Source organism: Guillardia theta, assembly GCF_000315625.1.
Source record: "Guillardia theta CCMP2712 unplaced genomic scaffold GUITHscaffold_4, whole genome shotgun sequence".
NCBI lineage: Eukaryota > Cryptophyceae > Pyrenomonadales > Geminigeraceae > Guillardia > Guillardia theta.
Window position 1 is genome coordinate 262,775 of NW_005434670.1, and position 16,978 is coordinate 279,752.

At 53.0% G+C, this 16,978-nt stretch overlaps 4 protein-coding genes across 4 annotated transcripts in view; 2 read left to right on the forward strand and 2 right to left on the reverse strand.

The window, feature by feature from the left end:
- Positions 1-1,771: 1,771 nt before the first annotated feature.
- On the forward strand, positions 1,772-6,142 carry RFC1 (replication factor C subunit 1; the record flags this gene model as incomplete). Its single annotated transcript, XM_005840904.1, has 24 exons — positions 1,772-1,812; positions 1,864-2,920; positions 2,965-3,046; positions 3,094-3,137; positions 3,297-3,555; positions 3,605-3,746; positions 3,796-3,829; positions 3,873-3,950; positions 3,996-4,123; positions 4,171-4,306; positions 4,360-4,422; positions 4,481-4,519; positions 4,569-4,654; positions 4,709-4,790; positions 4,840-5,008; positions 5,054-5,148; positions 5,200-5,258; positions 5,306-5,353; positions 5,408-5,456; positions 5,510-5,589; positions 5,636-5,719; positions 5,765-5,817; positions 5,861-5,945; positions 5,995-6,142. 24 exons carry the CDS (start codon positions 1,772-1,774, stop codon positions 6,140-6,142), a joined length of 3,141 nt encoding a protein of 1,046 aa, XP_005840961.1.
- An 81-nt stretch (positions 6,143-6,223) lies between these two features.
- On the reverse strand, positions 6,224-7,297 carry GUITHDRAFT_160766 (hypothetical protein; the record flags this gene model as incomplete). The annotated part of the gene is made up of 1 exon (XM_005840905.1): positions 6,224-7,297. Exon 1 carries the CDS (start codon positions 7,094-7,096, stop codon positions 6,224-6,226), a length of 873 nt encoding a protein of 290 aa, XP_005840962.1. The 5' UTR covers positions 7,097-7,297.
- Positions 7,298-8,228: 931 nt separating this feature from the next.
- On the reverse strand, positions 8,229-9,736 carry GUITHDRAFT_100233 (hypothetical protein; the record flags this gene model as incomplete). Its single annotated transcript, XM_005840906.1, has 10 exons — positions 8,229-8,386; positions 8,434-8,494; positions 8,544-8,672; positions 8,722-8,790; positions 8,843-8,902; positions 8,956-8,994; positions 9,044-9,103; positions 9,148-9,222; positions 9,278-9,375; positions 9,451-9,736. 10 exons carry the CDS (start codon positions 9,734-9,736, stop codon positions 8,229-8,231), a joined length of 1,035 nt encoding a protein of 344 aa, XP_005840963.1.
- A 5,767-nt stretch (positions 9,737-15,503) lies between these two features.
- Positions 15,504-16,978, forward strand: part of GUITHDRAFT_100235 (hypothetical protein) — a gene marked incomplete at both ends in the record, with an annotated part of 2,351 nt that continues 876 nt past the window's right edge. Inside the window, one exon of the mRNA XM_005840907.1 lies at positions 15,504-16,808. Within this exon, the coding sequence (XP_005840964.1) occupies positions 15,504-16,808 (1,305 nt within the window). The remainder of the gene's footprint in view (positions 16,809-16,978) is intronic.

The window sequence follows — 16,978 nt, forward strand, 5'->3', positions numbered from 1 at the left end:
CTCCTCTTCGCCTGCTTCCCCCCGCCCCTCCCATTCCGAGTCGATCCAATTGCAAGGCCCCTCCCGCGCCAAGCAGCTCGCTTGCCTGCAGGCGTCTATCCGCCTCATCCTTGCGGGTGAGGTGGTGGTGGGTGCGACGGGGGAGCTGGTCCAGCTAAGAGTGTCTGCTGATACTGGGAGGATGCAAAGTGTAGATGAAGACGAAACGAAGGCCTGAAACCAAGAGGCCATGCTAGAGTCACTAGATTGTTGTTGTTTTCTCAGACAACTGAATGTAAACTAGACAGATTGATGCATATGTGTAGATATTGATTAAAAGCTCCTTCTCTTCTATAGCTTGTTGATGCTTTATCTCTTCTCCGATTCTCCGAGCCTCACGTAACGCGCCCAGAGCCACAGCATGCGAAACAGTCTCGGGTGTCCTGCCCGCGTCAAGGAAGCTGCTCTCATTTGTCTGGTTTTGCTTCGCCATCCTCGCGGGCAAAATGCCTCACAACTCGATGCCTCAACAAGCTACAGGCAAGCCCAGTGTATCGGGTCGCGACGGGAAAGCTGAAGTGAGAGTCATGTCTGAGGGACTAAGAAGCCTGGCAGCTGTGTGTGAGAGTCATGTCTGAGGGACTCAGAAGCCTGGCAGCTGTGTGCTGCTACGCCAGGGCCCTCCAAGTCTCTGATGATGGAATCACACAAACTCAGACAGACAGTGCAGCACTGCAGTGAAAAGTTGCTGAGAGTTAGAGCTCTCCGTCTTTCCTCTTCAAGCTTTCCGTACGGTATGGTCTGTGTGCTAGGCTCAGTAGTCAGAATCATTCAAGGCTTCGACTGAGTGGTAAGGCAATTTTCGGGAACGGTTCGGTCCGTGGCGAGCGGCGACTCAGCCTATGCTCAGCGGCTCACAGTATGGCATTCATGTATCAAGCTGAGAGTCATGCCGTACGCTACTCCCATCATGGCAGGCCGCATCACGCGGCCGGGCCGCCGCAGCACGCAGTCACGGCCACAGTGCCAGCCTGAGGGCAGCGGCCGCTGGGCCGGCTGACTCACGTGTCACCGGACTTTCAGTGAGCCTCAGCCTGTGAGCATCACTTGACTCGAGGCTCTGTGACTCTGTCACTTGTGATGTCGATTCAGTCTGAGTCTCCGACTGTCGGGGCGGCTCCGACTCGCGGCCCGGCGGCCCCTCAGTGAGAGTCTGCCAGAGAGCCTGCCGCATTCGCCGCTGCCGGCGCGAGCCGGCGGCTGAGGCTCGAGCACGGTCACCGGGCGTCACGCTGTCGGACGTACCGTACGGTAACTTGAATGTGCCAGCCGACGCCCAAGTCGGGGCCCGGCTCACCGTGAGCCGGCCCACTGCGGCCGCAGCAAGCAACTCCTGGACGACCATGCTAGTTTGAAATTTCCCGCCAAATCAACGCCGAATGCGAAAGGGAAGAGGAAGAGAGTTGCGGTAGTGCGAGAAAGGTTGACGAGACTGAATGAAGTAGCGGATGAGCCTATAGCGGGGCAGAGGAAGCATAGCAAGCGGTAATGTGACTGCCCAGTAGAAGCACAGGGGTTGGAGTATCCTGAAAGGAAGGGAAGTACAGCAAGTGGGGACATGAGGTGTCTTGCACTGGTTGCTTCATAATGCAGAACAGCACATCGTCCACAAAGGATATCACACTGACTGTGTGTTGAACTCGATCACCTCTGTTCAACTCTGATTGAGCCTCGCTTGGCAGTTTCGCTACAGCCGCGGAGAGGTTCTTTTATGCTGACAGTCTGACGGGACATGCCGCAAGACATCAGAAGCTTCTTTGTGAAGAACAAGAGGTCGCCTGCCTTGCTTGCCGCCTGCACCAAATGACCTGACGAGTGTTGTAGTTCCAATGCACCCTCGGACAATGCGGCCGAAGGTTCGAACGAGAAGCAAGAAAACAAGGACTCGTCTCCTGTGAAGCCTCAGGCGAAGCGGGCGTCGGAGGAGGATCAGGCCTCCCCTCAGAAGAGGAAGCGGCAGAGTGGGAAGGAACCCAAGGACGATGGGGTTGTGACGTCCAAGTACTTTAGCCAGGAGTCTGACAAGGTTGGGAACAAACGAAAGACAAAAGGAGCGTTCGAGGATGTCACCATTATCGAAGACTCTGAGCCTGAAAAGGGGAAGAAAGCTTCTAAGAAGGAGCACCCTGTAGCCAGCGAGGAGCCAGCAAGGGTTGCTTCAAAGAGTCCTACTAAGGCAAAGAAAGAGGAGGTTGCGAAGAGTCCAGTCAAAGCCAAGAAAGAGGAAGAGTCATCGAAGAGCACAAGCAAAGCCAAGGAAGAGGAAGAGTCATCGAAGAGCACAAGCAAAGCTAAGAAAGAGGAAGAGTCATCGAAGAGCACAAGCAAAGCTAAGAAAGAGGAAGAGTCATCGAAGAGCACAAGCAAAGCTAAGAAAGAGGAAGAGTCATCGAAGAGCACAAGCAAAGCTAAGAAAGAGGAAGAGTCATCGAAGAGCACAGCCAAAGCTAAGAAAGAAGAGGTTTCAAAGGCCCCGGTCGTGACCCAGAAAGAAGAGCCCAAAAACAGCCCAGTGAAGGCCAAGACTGAAGACAAATCTCACTCCGGCCAGGGAGGTCATGTGAAATCTACGGAGGAGGTCAACAGCAAGGCGTCGAAGCCTGCCAGTGAGACTCAAGCTGATCCTCCAAAGCGCAAGTGGAATTGGAATCAACAGAAGCAAGATGTGCCCAACAAGCACCTAAAGGAAGAGAGGATCGACGAGAACAGAGGGGCACCAAATTGTTTGAGTGGGAAAACATTCGTAATTACGGGAGTGCTGGACTGTCTCGAGAGAGACGAAGCGTCGGATCTCATCAAAGGATATGGAGGTCGAGTGACGGGATCTGTTAGCAAGAAGACAGATTTCTTGTTGTGTGGAGAAGAACCAGGGGACAGCAAGGTTTGAGCCCATATTTTGATGCAAACATTGCTGACAACGCTCAGGTGAAGAAGGCAGAAGAGCTGAAAGTGCCCAAGATTGACGAAGCAGGCCTCTTTCAACTGATCAAGTCAACAGCGACATCAGGTGAAGTGATCGTTTGCTCTGATACAAGTGACGCCTACCCCGTTCAGCTCCGACGAATGAGGCAGCAAAGAGTCCAGAAGCCAAGGTACCGGTGAAGTTTTCGTTTACATTGATGTCTCCCTAGCTTGTTTTTGGATGCTGAATACGATGTTTGTGTTGTTGTGAATGCGTCAGCTCGGTCTTTCGGTCCCTCGGCAGAGTGCACAATCAGAAATTCCATGACTACCATGACCGACCTTTCCCTCTTTAGGTGACCAAAGCATCTCCAAAGAAGAGTGCTTTCACCGCGAAGAAAGATACCGCTGTAAAGAAAGAAACAGACTCATCTGTTGACATCAAGTCCTCCTCCACGAAATCGACAAAAACAGACGTTTCAGGTGAAGGAGGAACCTCGTTGTGGGTCGACAAACACAGCCCGGCCAAATGCGAAGACCTTGTGGGAAATGGTGACAAGCGAGAAACTTTGCGCCGATGGCTGCAAAACTGGGGAAAGTCAGAAGCAGTATCAGGTGGATAAAGATGATTGCCAGTGTAAGGAGTGAGAGCTGATGTCTTCAGGGCAAGGAAGAGCCAAGAAAGAAGATGCTGACATGAATAAGAGGGCAGTGCTCATCACAGGCCCTCCGGGAATCGGCAAGACTTCCACTGCGCGTCTGGTGATCACTTCTCTCAAGTATGACGTCGTCGAGATGAACGCAAGGTTCCTTCTCTGACCCTCCGCTGTCGATCTCTGACGTCATGTCTCCAAGTGACGTGAGGAACAAGGCTGGCATCGATGAGAAGGTGAAGATGAGATGAGATTGGGTGCCTTATGACGGCTAGGCAGGTCTCGTCGTTGACTTCCAATCACTCCTTGTCTGGCTACTTCTCGAAATCAGAGCAATCGAAGATCGGCAACCGAAGAGTAACTTGACTTCAATCATTGTCGTTCTCTCACCGGGGTTTCCAGACGTGCTTAATCATGGACGAAGTTGATGGAATGTCGGGGGGGGACCGCGGAGGCGTGCAGGAGTTGATCAACCTCATCAAGAACACTCGAGTTCCAATTGTTTGTATCGCCAACGATTACTATGACAAGTATCAGATCGGTTGGGAATTGCATTCTTATGCTAAATTCCTCCCAGGAAAATTTCAAGTTTGAAAAACTGGTGTTTGGATCTCCGATTTCAGAAACCTGGCAAGAACCTTGTCGTCAAGCGTCTAGAACAGATTGCTCGAGAAGAGGGGTTTCAGATCAAAGACAGAAACGTCTTTCAAAACGTGAGTTGACAAGGACGAAATTCAAACTGGGGTTTCTCACCTTGCATATCAAGGCATTAGAGAAACTGGTTGAGGGAGCCAATGGAGATATTCGGCATGTCATCAACTCGCTACAGGTGGACTGTAGAAGTCGACATGCAGAGGGTGAAACCTCTGACATAATGCCAATGGCAGACTTGGAGGATGCGGTCGAATGAGCTCAACTTTGCCGATGTATGAGCCGACAAAATCGATTCATTCAAACTCTGACGTTCTTGTCAAGGTTGCTGAGATGCAAAAGGGGGGGAAGGAACAGAGTGTCGTACAAGCCAGTATCTTCGATGTATCGACAGAATGGTTCCTTGACAGGTGCCCATTCTTCGTTTGCTAATGTCATCAAAATTGTAAGCAACGAAAGAGCAGTCAAAAACGAAACAACGCAACTCTCGGCGATCGGCTGGACATGTTTTTCTTTGACGCCGATCTTATACCTCTGCTGGTTCAGGTTCAGCGATGCATGGCAGCGAAGGCAAGGCTCATTCTTGTCTTGGCAGGAAAATTATCTCAAGACAAGAACCTCTCTGCCGCCAGATGAAGTCAAGAAGAACCCGGAGTTCCACCTCATGGAGCGCATGTCACGTGCAGCAGAATCCATCAGTGATTCCGATCTCATCAACAGTGACATCAGAAAAAACCAACACTGGAGCTTACTCCCTTGCTACGGTTAGCATTGCTTCTCCTTCCTCTCCCGTCTCATCTGTCCCTCAGGCACGCTGGCCACCGTCAAGGCCGGGTTCCCTATCAGAGGGATTCCGCCCGCGTTCTACTCCAACGAGCTGTGGAGGAAACAATCTTTCACCAAGGTCAGGCGTTCCCGAACTCCACGAAGTATTGTTTGACTTGTTGCTGGACAGATTTTAGGACACACTTCTACTGTCAACAAGAAGAACAGGCTCTTGTCTGACATTCAGAGGTTGTTAACCGTCCCTTCTCTCCCAAGTCGAGTAACCATCGGGGCAGATGCATGAAGCTCAAGTCATCTGCAAACAAGACTGACATCGCTTGCGAGTATATACCTCCCTGCCCTAACACGTCACACGATCCTGAGTCTTGAGTCTCCAGTTACTTGGGCGTTCTGCGAAATCGACTCGTGAAACCTCTTCTCGACAAGGTAACCAGGGGTCAGCGCTCTCCCGTCTCCTTGTGAGCTTTCCTCGCGTGCAGGGCCAGAACGGAATTCAAGATGTGATCGACCTCTTGGACGAGTACTACTTTACCAAGGAGGAGTTCGACTCAATCTGCGGGTGATGCCGCTGGTCCCACATGCGAGGAACTCACTCAGCCCCACAGTGAGCTTCGGATCCAAGACGACAAGGTTGCGCCAGACATCTACGGCTCCGTTGATAGCAAAGTGAAAGCTTCGCTTACAAGAGGGTAAGGATACCCCCGAACACAAGTCGCCCCCCTGACCCTGAGCAGGTACAAGCAGGAGGGACACAAGATCGCCTTTGTGAAGAGCTCAGGAGTGAAAGGTGGACGCGCGCTGCATCATCGTCTCTCGCTCACATCTCTCAGATCTCGCCTCCAAGGTCAAGTCTCAGCCCAAGACGCTGGGCAGGTCAGGGGACATGGAGAAGGAGGACGACGAGAAAGAGGAGAGGTTGGTCCCTCCCGGCCCCCATGCTCCTCGTTTCTCACACTTGGAGCAGCGAGGCAGAGGGGGAGAACGATTCCGACACAGATGCTCCAACTGCCGCCTCGCAGCAGAAAGGAAAGAAATCCAAAGGAGGCTCCTCAGCGGCAAAGGCCCCAGCAAGCAAGTCCAAGTCCGCGAGGGGGGGCAAGCGGGCGACGTGAGGGGCAGGGATGATAGGAGCACATACATTGCAACAACAAGACAGACATTTCAGACATACAGCACTCACTCTTCTCGCACCTTCAGCTCGACCTTGATCGAAGAAGTCTCGACAAGATTTCGAGGTCCTCCGAACGCTTGCTCTCATGCCTACCAGCACTCTTCCCTCTCGAGGGCTCCCGAAGGCGGCTGGCGAGAGACTTCATGATGTCCCTGTCCTCCCTCTCCTCCTGCCTCCGTCGCTTCATCCTCTCCACGAGGTCATCCATCACCTCCCGGACAGCATGCAGCTCGTTGGCCTGTCGGTGACGATCCGCGTCCTCCTCTCGGTGCAGCAGAGCGTTGATCCCCTCGTATTGCTCACCGCCAGACCCCGAGCCTCTCGCAGACTTGGACTCGATCAGAATCCTCAGCAGCTTCTGCAGTCCCTCCTTGGACATGTGCTCCATCGCCTTGAGCAATTTCGTCTTGCTACCTCCATCTGCCTCCCCCGAGGTGCTCCCTTTGGCAGCCTTGGGCTCCTTCTGCTTGGACTCCCAGTCCTTGCCCGAGGTAAACTTCTGTTGGACGGCACGGGGGGGCTCAGAAGCCTCAAACTTGTTCTCCTTGCCCGATGTCTTCACCACATACTTCGCCGACGCCCCCCCATGCATCTGCGCCCACTGGCTCTGAAACGCCACATTCTGTTGCACGGGAGCGGCAATCGCAGGAGTTGACTTGGAGACCTCTGGCATGCCTTGCAGGTTCGTCTTCGCGTCCAGCACGGCCGCCATGGCGTCTTGGACTGCCTCATCTCCCGGGGGCAGAGCAGCCTTCCCATCGCGCATGTTGCGGGAAAGCTTTGAGAATTCATCTTTGCTGAACACGTTCGGGGAGCATGGCGGAGATACGCAAGAGGATGGCGGTGACGATAGCAGAAAGTTTCCTTCCTCCCTCAGCGATGTCCCGTCACTCATTGCGACGAAGAGGAGGCAGACCACTGCTACTATTCCTGCCACGGCAACGATGCCTCGTCGAACGGCCCGGCATGAGTTTGAGGGACTGGCATTTCCCAATCCAACTTCAAGGACGAAGGATGAAGAGCAGGAGGAAGCAGAGCAGCTCAGCTGTTTCTGCCCTCTTCCCTCCCCACTGCCTTCCTCTACCCGCACGGCGGGCTCTCCGCCCGCCATGCTCTATTTCTGGAACAAAGCCGACCCGCCTCAGACTCAGACAACAAGATCCAGACCCGCCTCAAAGACATGTCATCGTTTGAAGCGGTAGAGCCGTTATCATTTGTAACTGCTGTGGCTCTTCGGACCATCAAGGCTGACGATGCAGCGTTGGCTTTTCGCAATTGCGCTCGCATGCTCGCTCAGCGAAGTCGCTTGCAACTCGTGACGAGACGAGGAACTGTTGTTTCTTAGATGATGTTTCCCTGCTCTTGCTATGCCTCTAGCATCAGATCTTCCTTTCACAGAACCTCCTAGTAGCCTTCCAAGTGCAAGGGAAGGGTTCGTGCATGAGTTGAATCATTGACCATGTATGGGCTCATGCAAAGCAGCCTTGTTAGATTTATTGGATATATGCAATGATGCACATTGTTTTTGTAAGCTCTTGTCCACCCCTCACCAAAGAAATTCCATTGATGGTGATTCATCAGATTTTTGTTCTTCGTTGATAATAGCACAATCGATGAGGATCCCTTCTCAACTTGCTATGATTGACATGAGCTGCTGCAGATGTTCTCTAGCTCACAGAATCAATTCACTATGCTTTGGGGCGATAAGAAGGCTGCTAAGGCTCCCAAGAACGCATGGGTGGGTTGTGCTGGTTGCTAGGGAATGAAAGTGACGCCTATGAACAGGGACAGCACTGGACCTGGTTCTCCTGCAAGAAAACAAACACGTGCCACGCTGGAAAGTAAAGTAAACCTTGTATTATGGGGAGCCTGGACTTTAGACGGGATGCAAGGTGATGGGAGTGAGTGGGTGCGTCCTTGACAGTTGAAGAGACTTTTTATTGCTGAATGAAATGAATACGTGTACTCAAAGGCTGTCTTTCTGAGTATAGATGAGTGTGCGGGGTTGGTTTATTCATAATTCTTATCTATTTCACAATCGTAGCCCGCGCCTGCCGCATCTCCTTCAACTGATGCGATTGACCCCGGAATAGTGAAAGAATGCCGTTCTTGAGGGCAGAGACAATACTCAAGGCTATCTCCAAGACTTGCCAGATGATTTGAAAGCAGAGGGTCAGAGCGTATCCTGAGACAGTGTTATGCTCGCAGTACTCAAGAAGAAGCAAGCCTCACTCATTGAGAACTTTGCCGCAACGCTCTCAAGCGTTGAAGGCTGCTTGACCTTGTCATCCTCCTGATTTATGTCAACCCAGCAGCAAAGCCCTTCAAACGCATTCTACTACCTGAGAAGCCTTTCTGCTAACGGCTGCAGTCCTGAGCGAGGCCCATTGAGGTTTCTCGATCGCCTTGTCACTTACAGCCGTCAGTTTCGATTCTTTTGCTTTGAATCGAAACTGCAGGATCCCTTTGGTCTTGGACGAAGCCAATTCAGCCTCAACACATACCACTGCACCTTCTTACTGGTAGCTGGTCTTCAAAATTGCTCGCGCCGGCCGATTGGTCGTCTTTACGGAATCTTTGCATGATGTCCTTGGAAAGAACAAGTCAACGCTTGCAAAGACCATTTCGAAAAGGAGGCAACCTGGAAAACAGTAGCGCCTCCTTGTAGGATCCCTTCAAACCCCATCTCCATTTTCGATTCCTGCAGGCAGTGGGGACACACTCAGATGAAAATTTCACAGCACACCACTCGACCTCTTTCGAACGCGCCATGAGCTCCCTCCTGTACTCTGCCTGCAAAACGTCCGTCAGCTCAACGCGTTTCCTGCCTGGCAGGATTGACTTCGGCTTTCGGCAACTTGGCCAACTCTGCCTCTGAGTATTCCAACCCGCGATAGTTGGTCTGCTACTCGTCAGTCGCAGTCGTCATGGGAACAAGCTCAAGACCTTGGACCGAAGGATGTCTGCTGCTGTGTTCTTCAAAGGCTTCTTCTCGCCCTTTGCACTCTGTCCCATTCCCTTCTGTAAGGGTTTTCAGCAAGAGAAACACACGATTGAAGGACAGCAGACATCCTACCATATCCTTGAAGTGATCGTTCTCCTTTTCACTCACAAGAGTGTTTGTCCCTGGAAGATTGTACTCTACACCGTTGAGGACCACAGCATTGAACTCTCCTGAAGATTCAGAGCCATCAGTCATTAGGATCAAGTCCTCAAAACCATGGCAGCTCTTTGGCGATACAAACTTACCTCCTCCCAGTCGATGCTGTTTGATGAATTTGATCACCATCTGTCTGTCTTGATCTCTGCTCATGTCTAGAGTGTAGGGCGTTCCCAGCATCTTCTGCAATCTGGTCTCGTCCAAAGTGACCTTCGTCGCCTTCGGATTCGAGTCTGAGCCTCCTCGCAGTGCTAGGTTCGCATGTGATTGGATCACCAATCCAAAGCTTCCATGGTCAGCGAAGGCACAGATCTCATGGGCGATCGCCAACGAGGCTAGTGCAAAGAGAGAGGTTCTACTCCTCTTCCCCGGCATGTTGAGTCGGCGGGGGTTTCACAGTGCGATCAGCCTGAGGAGCATGTCATGAACTATCAGGGTTCAGAAAACAACGCAAGAAACTGTGTGGTATCGACTCTCAACCTCTTCTCTCTTGCCCCACTGCCTGATCCTCCCCCCCACCATCTTCGCTACAGGTTTTCTCGGCCCCCGACAAGCATGAGAATTGAACTAGGAATTTCGAGTCCGCCTCGGTAAAGACAAGAAGGCAGCAGTTTGACCCGGCGGGCCCGGCGGCCTCGGCGGCCCGAAACCCAAGTGGTACCGTTACACTGAACTTGAACTGGCCGTGTGAGGGTGAAGAATTCATTTGGTGGAGGTATTATTCATCTGAAATGTGAGGGTAGGGGTGATACAGTGGGGGTAAAAAAGTGGTGAGATGTAGGGGTAGAGAGGCTTCATACCTGAGAGGGTGGGGTCCATGCACGACAAAATCATTTTTCAGTGTGGGAAGGGTGGTTCATGGACCCCCCTTCCTTTACACAAAGTCTTCCAGTACCCGGTAAATTCCCTTCGGAGTACCCCTCAGAATACATGGTACCCTCCTATTATCGAGCAAGGAGATATCCACCCCATGCATTTGCCACCCCCTCCTCCTCCCCGCTGCTGTTCTTCAGTGCACCACAACGCTTGACTACCCCACCAGGGAACGCTAGATGCAAGGACCCCTGAGGCATTTAAGAGATGCACCCTACCCTAATGTTCAACACTTTTGGCTCGCATCAACTACCCACCCCTACAGATGTAACGTTGTACCAGTTGTACCAGCTACCCCCTTCCCGCCAATTTTTTTTCATATTCTTTGAAGGACCGTATTTGAGGCCTGACCTCCAGACCTTTGATGTGGTGGGTACTCACCCCTACCATCTCTGAAAAACAAACTCCCCAGTACCCACCCCATACATTCCTCCCACCCACCCCTGTCTGACAGTCTCAAAGTGACCTCACCCCTTGTCCCAATCTCCCTCGAGTGCAAATTACCCCACCCAGGGTCTATGCTGTCTATGATGAACCACCGGTGCATCACCATTTGACTTTCTACCCACCCTTTTGTGTACTATGTGACTAGAAAAGGACCGGTGGTCCTCCTTCCCGCCTCTCCTCACCATCCTCACCCTTTCCTCACTCCGCCCCTCCGACCCCCTTTACTTCCCCCCCCCCCGCTCCCCCCTCCTCCCCCCTGCCTGGGCTACAGGTCTTCATACTCTCTGCCCATATTCATCTCCAGCTCCTCTATCAAGAGTTGGCTGCTTCTCCACAACTTGCAGCGTCATAGACTGCCTCTGTGCCTCAGTCCTTTCTGAGGGGCAGCCCTTCGTCCTCCAGGCTGACTGGAAGGACTGCCAGTAATCTCAGCAGGTGACGTCTCATGTTGGCGAGGGAGCTGATTTATAGGGCTCACTAACATTCTTGACAGCAATGGCAGATCATCATGTTCATTTAACCACACCTGCTGCGCGCGTACCCCCTCCAATGCAGACCCCTCCTACAGCGGCAGCAGCAGAACTGAGGAACCTTGCGGCTCGATATGAGTCAGGGGACATGAAGCGAGAGGACTATGTGACAGAAAGGAACCGCATCCGATCGAACTGGAGCAAGAGCGCCATCGTCAAGGCAGCAAACGGGGAGCACCTTACATGTACCTCAGACTGTGGGAAAGGATGCCAGCACAATCATTCTGTGACGTCCAAGGGAGGCTTGCACCGGACAGAGGCCTCCAAGAAACTTGAGATCCTCAACCAACTGAAAAAGGCTTGTGAGAATGGTGACGCGCAAGCTTTGAAGAATGTTCTACGCAACAATGCAGGCCTCGACATAGATGCCCTGGAGGATGAAGGAGAAATGCCGTCACCATTGCTGAATCTTGCTGCTGAAAGCGGTTTCTGTGATTTCGTCAAGGTCTTGATTGATGAGGGAAAGGTAGAGGTTGATACACTGGGTGAATTTGGAACGACTGCACTGTTTGATGCATGCTATTTCGACAATCGAGATGTGGCTGAAGCTCTGCTAGACCGCGGAGCTAACCCTGACTTCCAAGACCCAGATGGCTCGACTCCTTTGTATGCAGCAGCATTTCAAGGAAACCTGCAATGTTTGGACCTCATGCTCTCAAGGAAAGTCAAGTTCTTCTACTATCGGGCGAAGGATAAACTCACCCCACTGCACGCTGCTGTCCTGGGAGGCAACAAGGAGTGCGTGGTTAAGCTGATTGAAGCAGGTCACCCTCTGGATCCGGTGGACATCGAAATGCAGACGCCGCTGCTAGCTGCATCAAATGGTGGCCCCTGCGGCAGCAATGGGAAGAAAGATTGTTTGCTAGAGCTCCTCAAGGCTGGGGCTGACGTGCGGGCGGTGGACTGCTATGGAAGGAATGCCATGCACCTCTTGCTTCTCCAGGGAATTGGTTGTCCGACTTGCACATATGAATGTGCGGAAAGATTGCTTGAAAAGCAGGCTTCTGTTTTGGAGCAAGATACCTTCGGAAAGACTGCTGCTCAGCACTTGGGGGAAATGAAACCTGCGCCAAAACTCTATGCATTGTTGAAGCGTGCGATCAAACGCGAAAGTCTCCGAAATAAATTGCAGCGTACTGATGAACCAGAAGTGATCCTAGATGCTGCTACTCTGGAGGAGCAGGAGCGGCAGGTATTGTGTTTTGGATGTGTCGTTTCCTTTTTTTTTTGACAGGAATTCAATTTTGGTTTTTCAGGCCGAGCGATCTGCGATGGAATTGATTCAGGATGAAGAGCAGGAGAAACTTGCAAGGGTGAGAAAATATTGGCAAGCCCTGGATTAGAGCGCTAAACTTTTGAGTGTAGGAATCAAAGAAGGAGAAGGCGAAAAAGAAAAAGCAAAGAGAGAAAGAGGTGCACAACATGAAAACGATACATCGCTTGTTCCTAATCTCCTCACAGAGAAAAGAACGGAACAGGGATAAGGAAAGCAGCACGAACCCGAGTACAAGACAGGAAGAGCCGTCGAATTCAGACAGTCCTGTGGAGAGCAACGTTATCATGGATCAGTCTGCACATGAAAAGAGTTCAGACAAGAAAGATGAATCGTCTCCTGAGGGAAAGCACCATCAACCGCACGTGAAGCAAAGTAAGACAGCTGACAAGAAAGCAAAGCGATCTACAGCACCGATTCCTACTGTTCCGGTGCAAATTCAAACCATCGTCTCGATCTCTGCTGACGGGATTTTTCAGAATGGGTTCTCAGACAAAGCTGATGTCCTGGAGAAGATGATGAATGGATTTGGTGACTCCAGTTTCTCAAATATGTTCCAGAGTGATGGCGATGAAGAGGTGTGATCTTATTGCTCTCATTCAAAGTGGCTGATGTTTGCACAGGATGTCGATGAAGAGATTGAAGCGTTCCGGTTGAAGCTGGAGCAAGCACCTCGACTACAGGTCCTGCCTGTCTCGCCCGTCATGCTTCCTGACATGTACGCTTGTGCCATGATAGGAGCGCCCTTGCCCAAAGATTACTCTCAATCCGGTTATACTCTCTCCTTGACAACCTCTGTTCTAGTTCTGACGCGATGCATTGCAGGAAGCGCTCCGTTCGTTGAGAAGTTTGAAGCAGTAGATGGCTCCAGCTCGTCTATCATCCTCTATTTCTTGAATAAAGTCCATTCATTGTCCTAAAAGTTTGACAGTGATGTCGATCGCCAGCCGGACTCGCTCTTGGTTCCACCGATGACAAGTCCGAGTCTCCCAGGCTCCGGTGGCCTGCGGGGCGGAGATGCCGGACTCGGGATCAAGGCCGGGCCCCGGGTCATCCGCGGGCCGCCGGCGGCGCAGCCTGAGTCTCTGAGTGGCGATATAGTCAATTGAGTATTCTCTATGCAAAATAGTCAAAGCGATCATAGTCAAGATCTCGGGCAACGGCAGGCGGTGTTGATGCGGTCGAGGCACCAGGCGAGGGAGGGAGGAAGAGGAAGAGGAAGAGGAGAGCAGAGGATGGAGAGGATGGAAGAGGAGAGCAAACAAGCCTCGAAGTCAGGAGAAGGACGCCAAGTTTGAGAGACTGTGCGATGATTTGAAGGCATTGGAAAGGTTGTCTTGGGACTTGTAGGATCGGTTTCAGCAGAAGGCTGGGCGGTTTGCCTTCACAAGGCTCGAGATCAAGTGATGGTCCAGTGATTGGAAGTCGTCGCCTTTCTTCGACATCCTCGGCATGAACTCGCTGGACGCAAAGGCGAACGCTGTGGGCTATGGCGGAGGAGAAGTCGCGGTACTGAGCGACTCGCGCTATGTACATCTTTGTGGAAATGCCTTGAGGTCCGTTTGATCCTTCACCTCCTGTCATCCTGCTCTCTTGCAACGATGTCTCATAACTCCCTTTCCCATCAGGTTCGCGCCATGTCCAACAGACGATGAACTTGCGTCCTCGAATGAGGAGGAGCTCCGATGGTGTGAAGGAGCTGACGTGGGGGTGATAACGACGTGCAGGGAGCAAGGGATCATAGCGTACGCAGAGAGGCACAAATCATTGGAGGACCCGCGAATCTTCGTGCACCATGTGAAGGAGAACGCGGTCGTAGCGGTCCTCTCCTGCCATGGTGAGTTAGGGATCTGCGCGCTTGCCTTGTGCAGACACAGCCACCGCCTAGTCGCCATTGGCGACATTCCGGATCATAACATCATGTTGTGGGACTGGAGGAAGAAGTGCAAATTGTCGTCCATCTCGGCGAAGATGTCACGAGCCGTGAACGTCAGCTTCGACCCTGCCAACACCAACGTGTTCGCAAGTACTGGGACAACGTTGCAGCTGTGGGAGATAGAGGAGAATGACGAAGTTGTTTCTTGCTATGTCGGTGATCTGCACAAAGAGGATCGAGATATTGTCCATCACTGCTGGGGGGCAGAGGGAACATTGTTCCTTGCGAGCGATGGCGGCGAAATTCTGCATGTGTCTGCCAGGACGGGAGGAAGGGTAGGGGGGAGGTCGTGGGCTCGGGTGGCAGATTGCGGGATAGCGTCCCTTGCAGTGACAATGAAGCACCTTCTTGTTTGCTGTGTAGATGGACAGGTGAGCGAGCTGGTTTGAAAGGGGAAGTTGTTGAGATGTTGGTATTGCAGATGATATGGTTGTCGAATGACAGCTACGAGGTTGCAATGAGTATGAAGTGCAGTCAGGGAGCCATCTCAAGCATTTCTTTTACATCTGATTACCATAGGCTTGTTGCGGGGACAACGCAAGGCAAGAATCTTATCATCACCACCACCACCATCTTCATCATCGTCTTCATCATCATCTTGTTCTCTTTCTTCTTCGCCTACTCCTCCTTCCTCCTATTCATCTTCATCTTCATCTTCGTCTTCGTTCTCGTCTAATCCGTCAAGATGAAAGTCGATTTGCTCTGTTTACTCTGCCGTGTTGCTCTTGGTTCCTGTGAAGGTCGTCCATTCACTCTGTGGGGAACAGGAAGCATCGTAACCTACAAGATCCCACCTGCTCTTTTGTCTGACTCGGAGGAGGAGGTTGAGGAGGAGCAAACCTGTTCGGTATCAGCACATTCGTGCTCCCTCTCCCTCGCTGATGCTGATATCTCGCTCCCCTCTCCTCCCTCCCTCCCCTCCCCTCTCTCCCTTCTCCTCCCTCCTTCCCTCCCCGCCCCTTCCCTCCCTCCCTCCCTTCCTCCCCTCCCTCCCTCCCTTCCTCCCCTCCCTCCCTCCCCTCTCCCCCTTGTCATCTCACTTTCCCACAGGAGCTCGAACCGTCTCTTGGCAGTGTTCTCTTCATGCGAGCCTTTGCCAGCATGCCTGTCCTCTGCGTCGTCGGCTCCCGTGGTCTGTTCTCTGTCTGGCTCGCCCCGGCCATGAGGCTTCTGAGCTCAGTGCGATTCGACTGCAATCTCTCGATTGTGGCTCTCAGCGAGGAGGCCAAGGTGGCAGCCCTGGGATCCGAGGACGGACAAGTGATGGTTCTTGACATGAGCGACGTCAAGGCCCCCCGGACTGTCTTCTCCTGCCCTGCTCACTCCTCAAGGGTCCTCGGCCTCTCCTTTCCCTCCCCCTCCCTCCTCCTCTCTGCCTCCTCCGACGGCTCCGTCGTCTTCTTCAGCATCTCCCGTGGCTCCGTCTCGCTCCTCCGGCGCCTGCAGATGGAGGAGGTCCTGTCGGTAGACATGTACCAGCAGACCCACCTGTTTGTCAGCACAAAGTCCCGACGCCTCTTCATCCTCCCCGTCCCCGAGCATGGCGAGGAGGAGCAGGAGCAGGAGGCGGTGACCCGGGGAGGACAGGAGGAGCAGGAGGGCGCTGTGCTTCCAGCCGCCATGATCAGCTTCAAGGTGATCGCAAGCTCGCAGCCCAACGCCGGGAGGCTCGTCGGCTGGCTGGCCGATCGCTCACTCCGCTCCTTCACCTTCACCCTCCTCCCGCTCTCTCTGCGGGAGATGTCCAGCTGTAAAGACTTCTCCTCCCCCGGCACCAGCCTGGCCGTGAGCGAGGATGGAGAGGTTCTCCTTGCGGGGGGAGCAGACGGGCGGCTCTACCTCAAGACCCTGGCGTCGCTGGAGGGTGGGCTGCAGAGGAGCAGGCATCGCCGCCTGTTGTGGAGGCTCCCGTCAGGTCGAGGAGCAGGGAGAGAGCGGGGGGAGAGGAAGGCAGGAGTCTCGTGCCTGGAGCTGGGGAACGGAGCCATGCGAGGATGGTTCTTCTCGGGAGGACACGACAGTGCCATCATTGCGCAGCCTCTCAACAGCAGGAGCTCAAAGCCGTTGGACTTCGTCCCCTCCTCCTCTCCTGGCCTCCTCGCGCTCCTCCCGAGCCTCGAGGAGAACGATGCACAGGAGGGAGAGGAGGCGGCGGCAGAAGGGGCGGGGAGCGCGGATCCTGTGCTGGAGAAACGAAAGTCTTCGATTCGGAGAAGGAGAGCAGAGGAAGGAGGTGTTATCCGGGAGCAGCTGGAAGACCTCAAGGAGAAGTTTGACATGATCCTCTCCAACAACCGAACTTGCCCTGAGGAAGAACGTCTCAATCGGACCGACATCATTGTTGACGTGAAAGAGCGACAGCGATTGCTCGACATGGCGGACGCGATGGTGACTCTTTCCTCCTTCTCTTCTATTCCTCCTGTCTCTCTCCTCTCTCCTCTCTCCTCTCTCCTCTCTCCTCTCTCCTCTCTCCTCTCTCCTCTCTCCTCTCTCCTCTCTCCTCTCTCCTCTCTCCTCTCTCCTCCTCCTCGCATGTCTCACCCTCCTGCTTCTCCTTA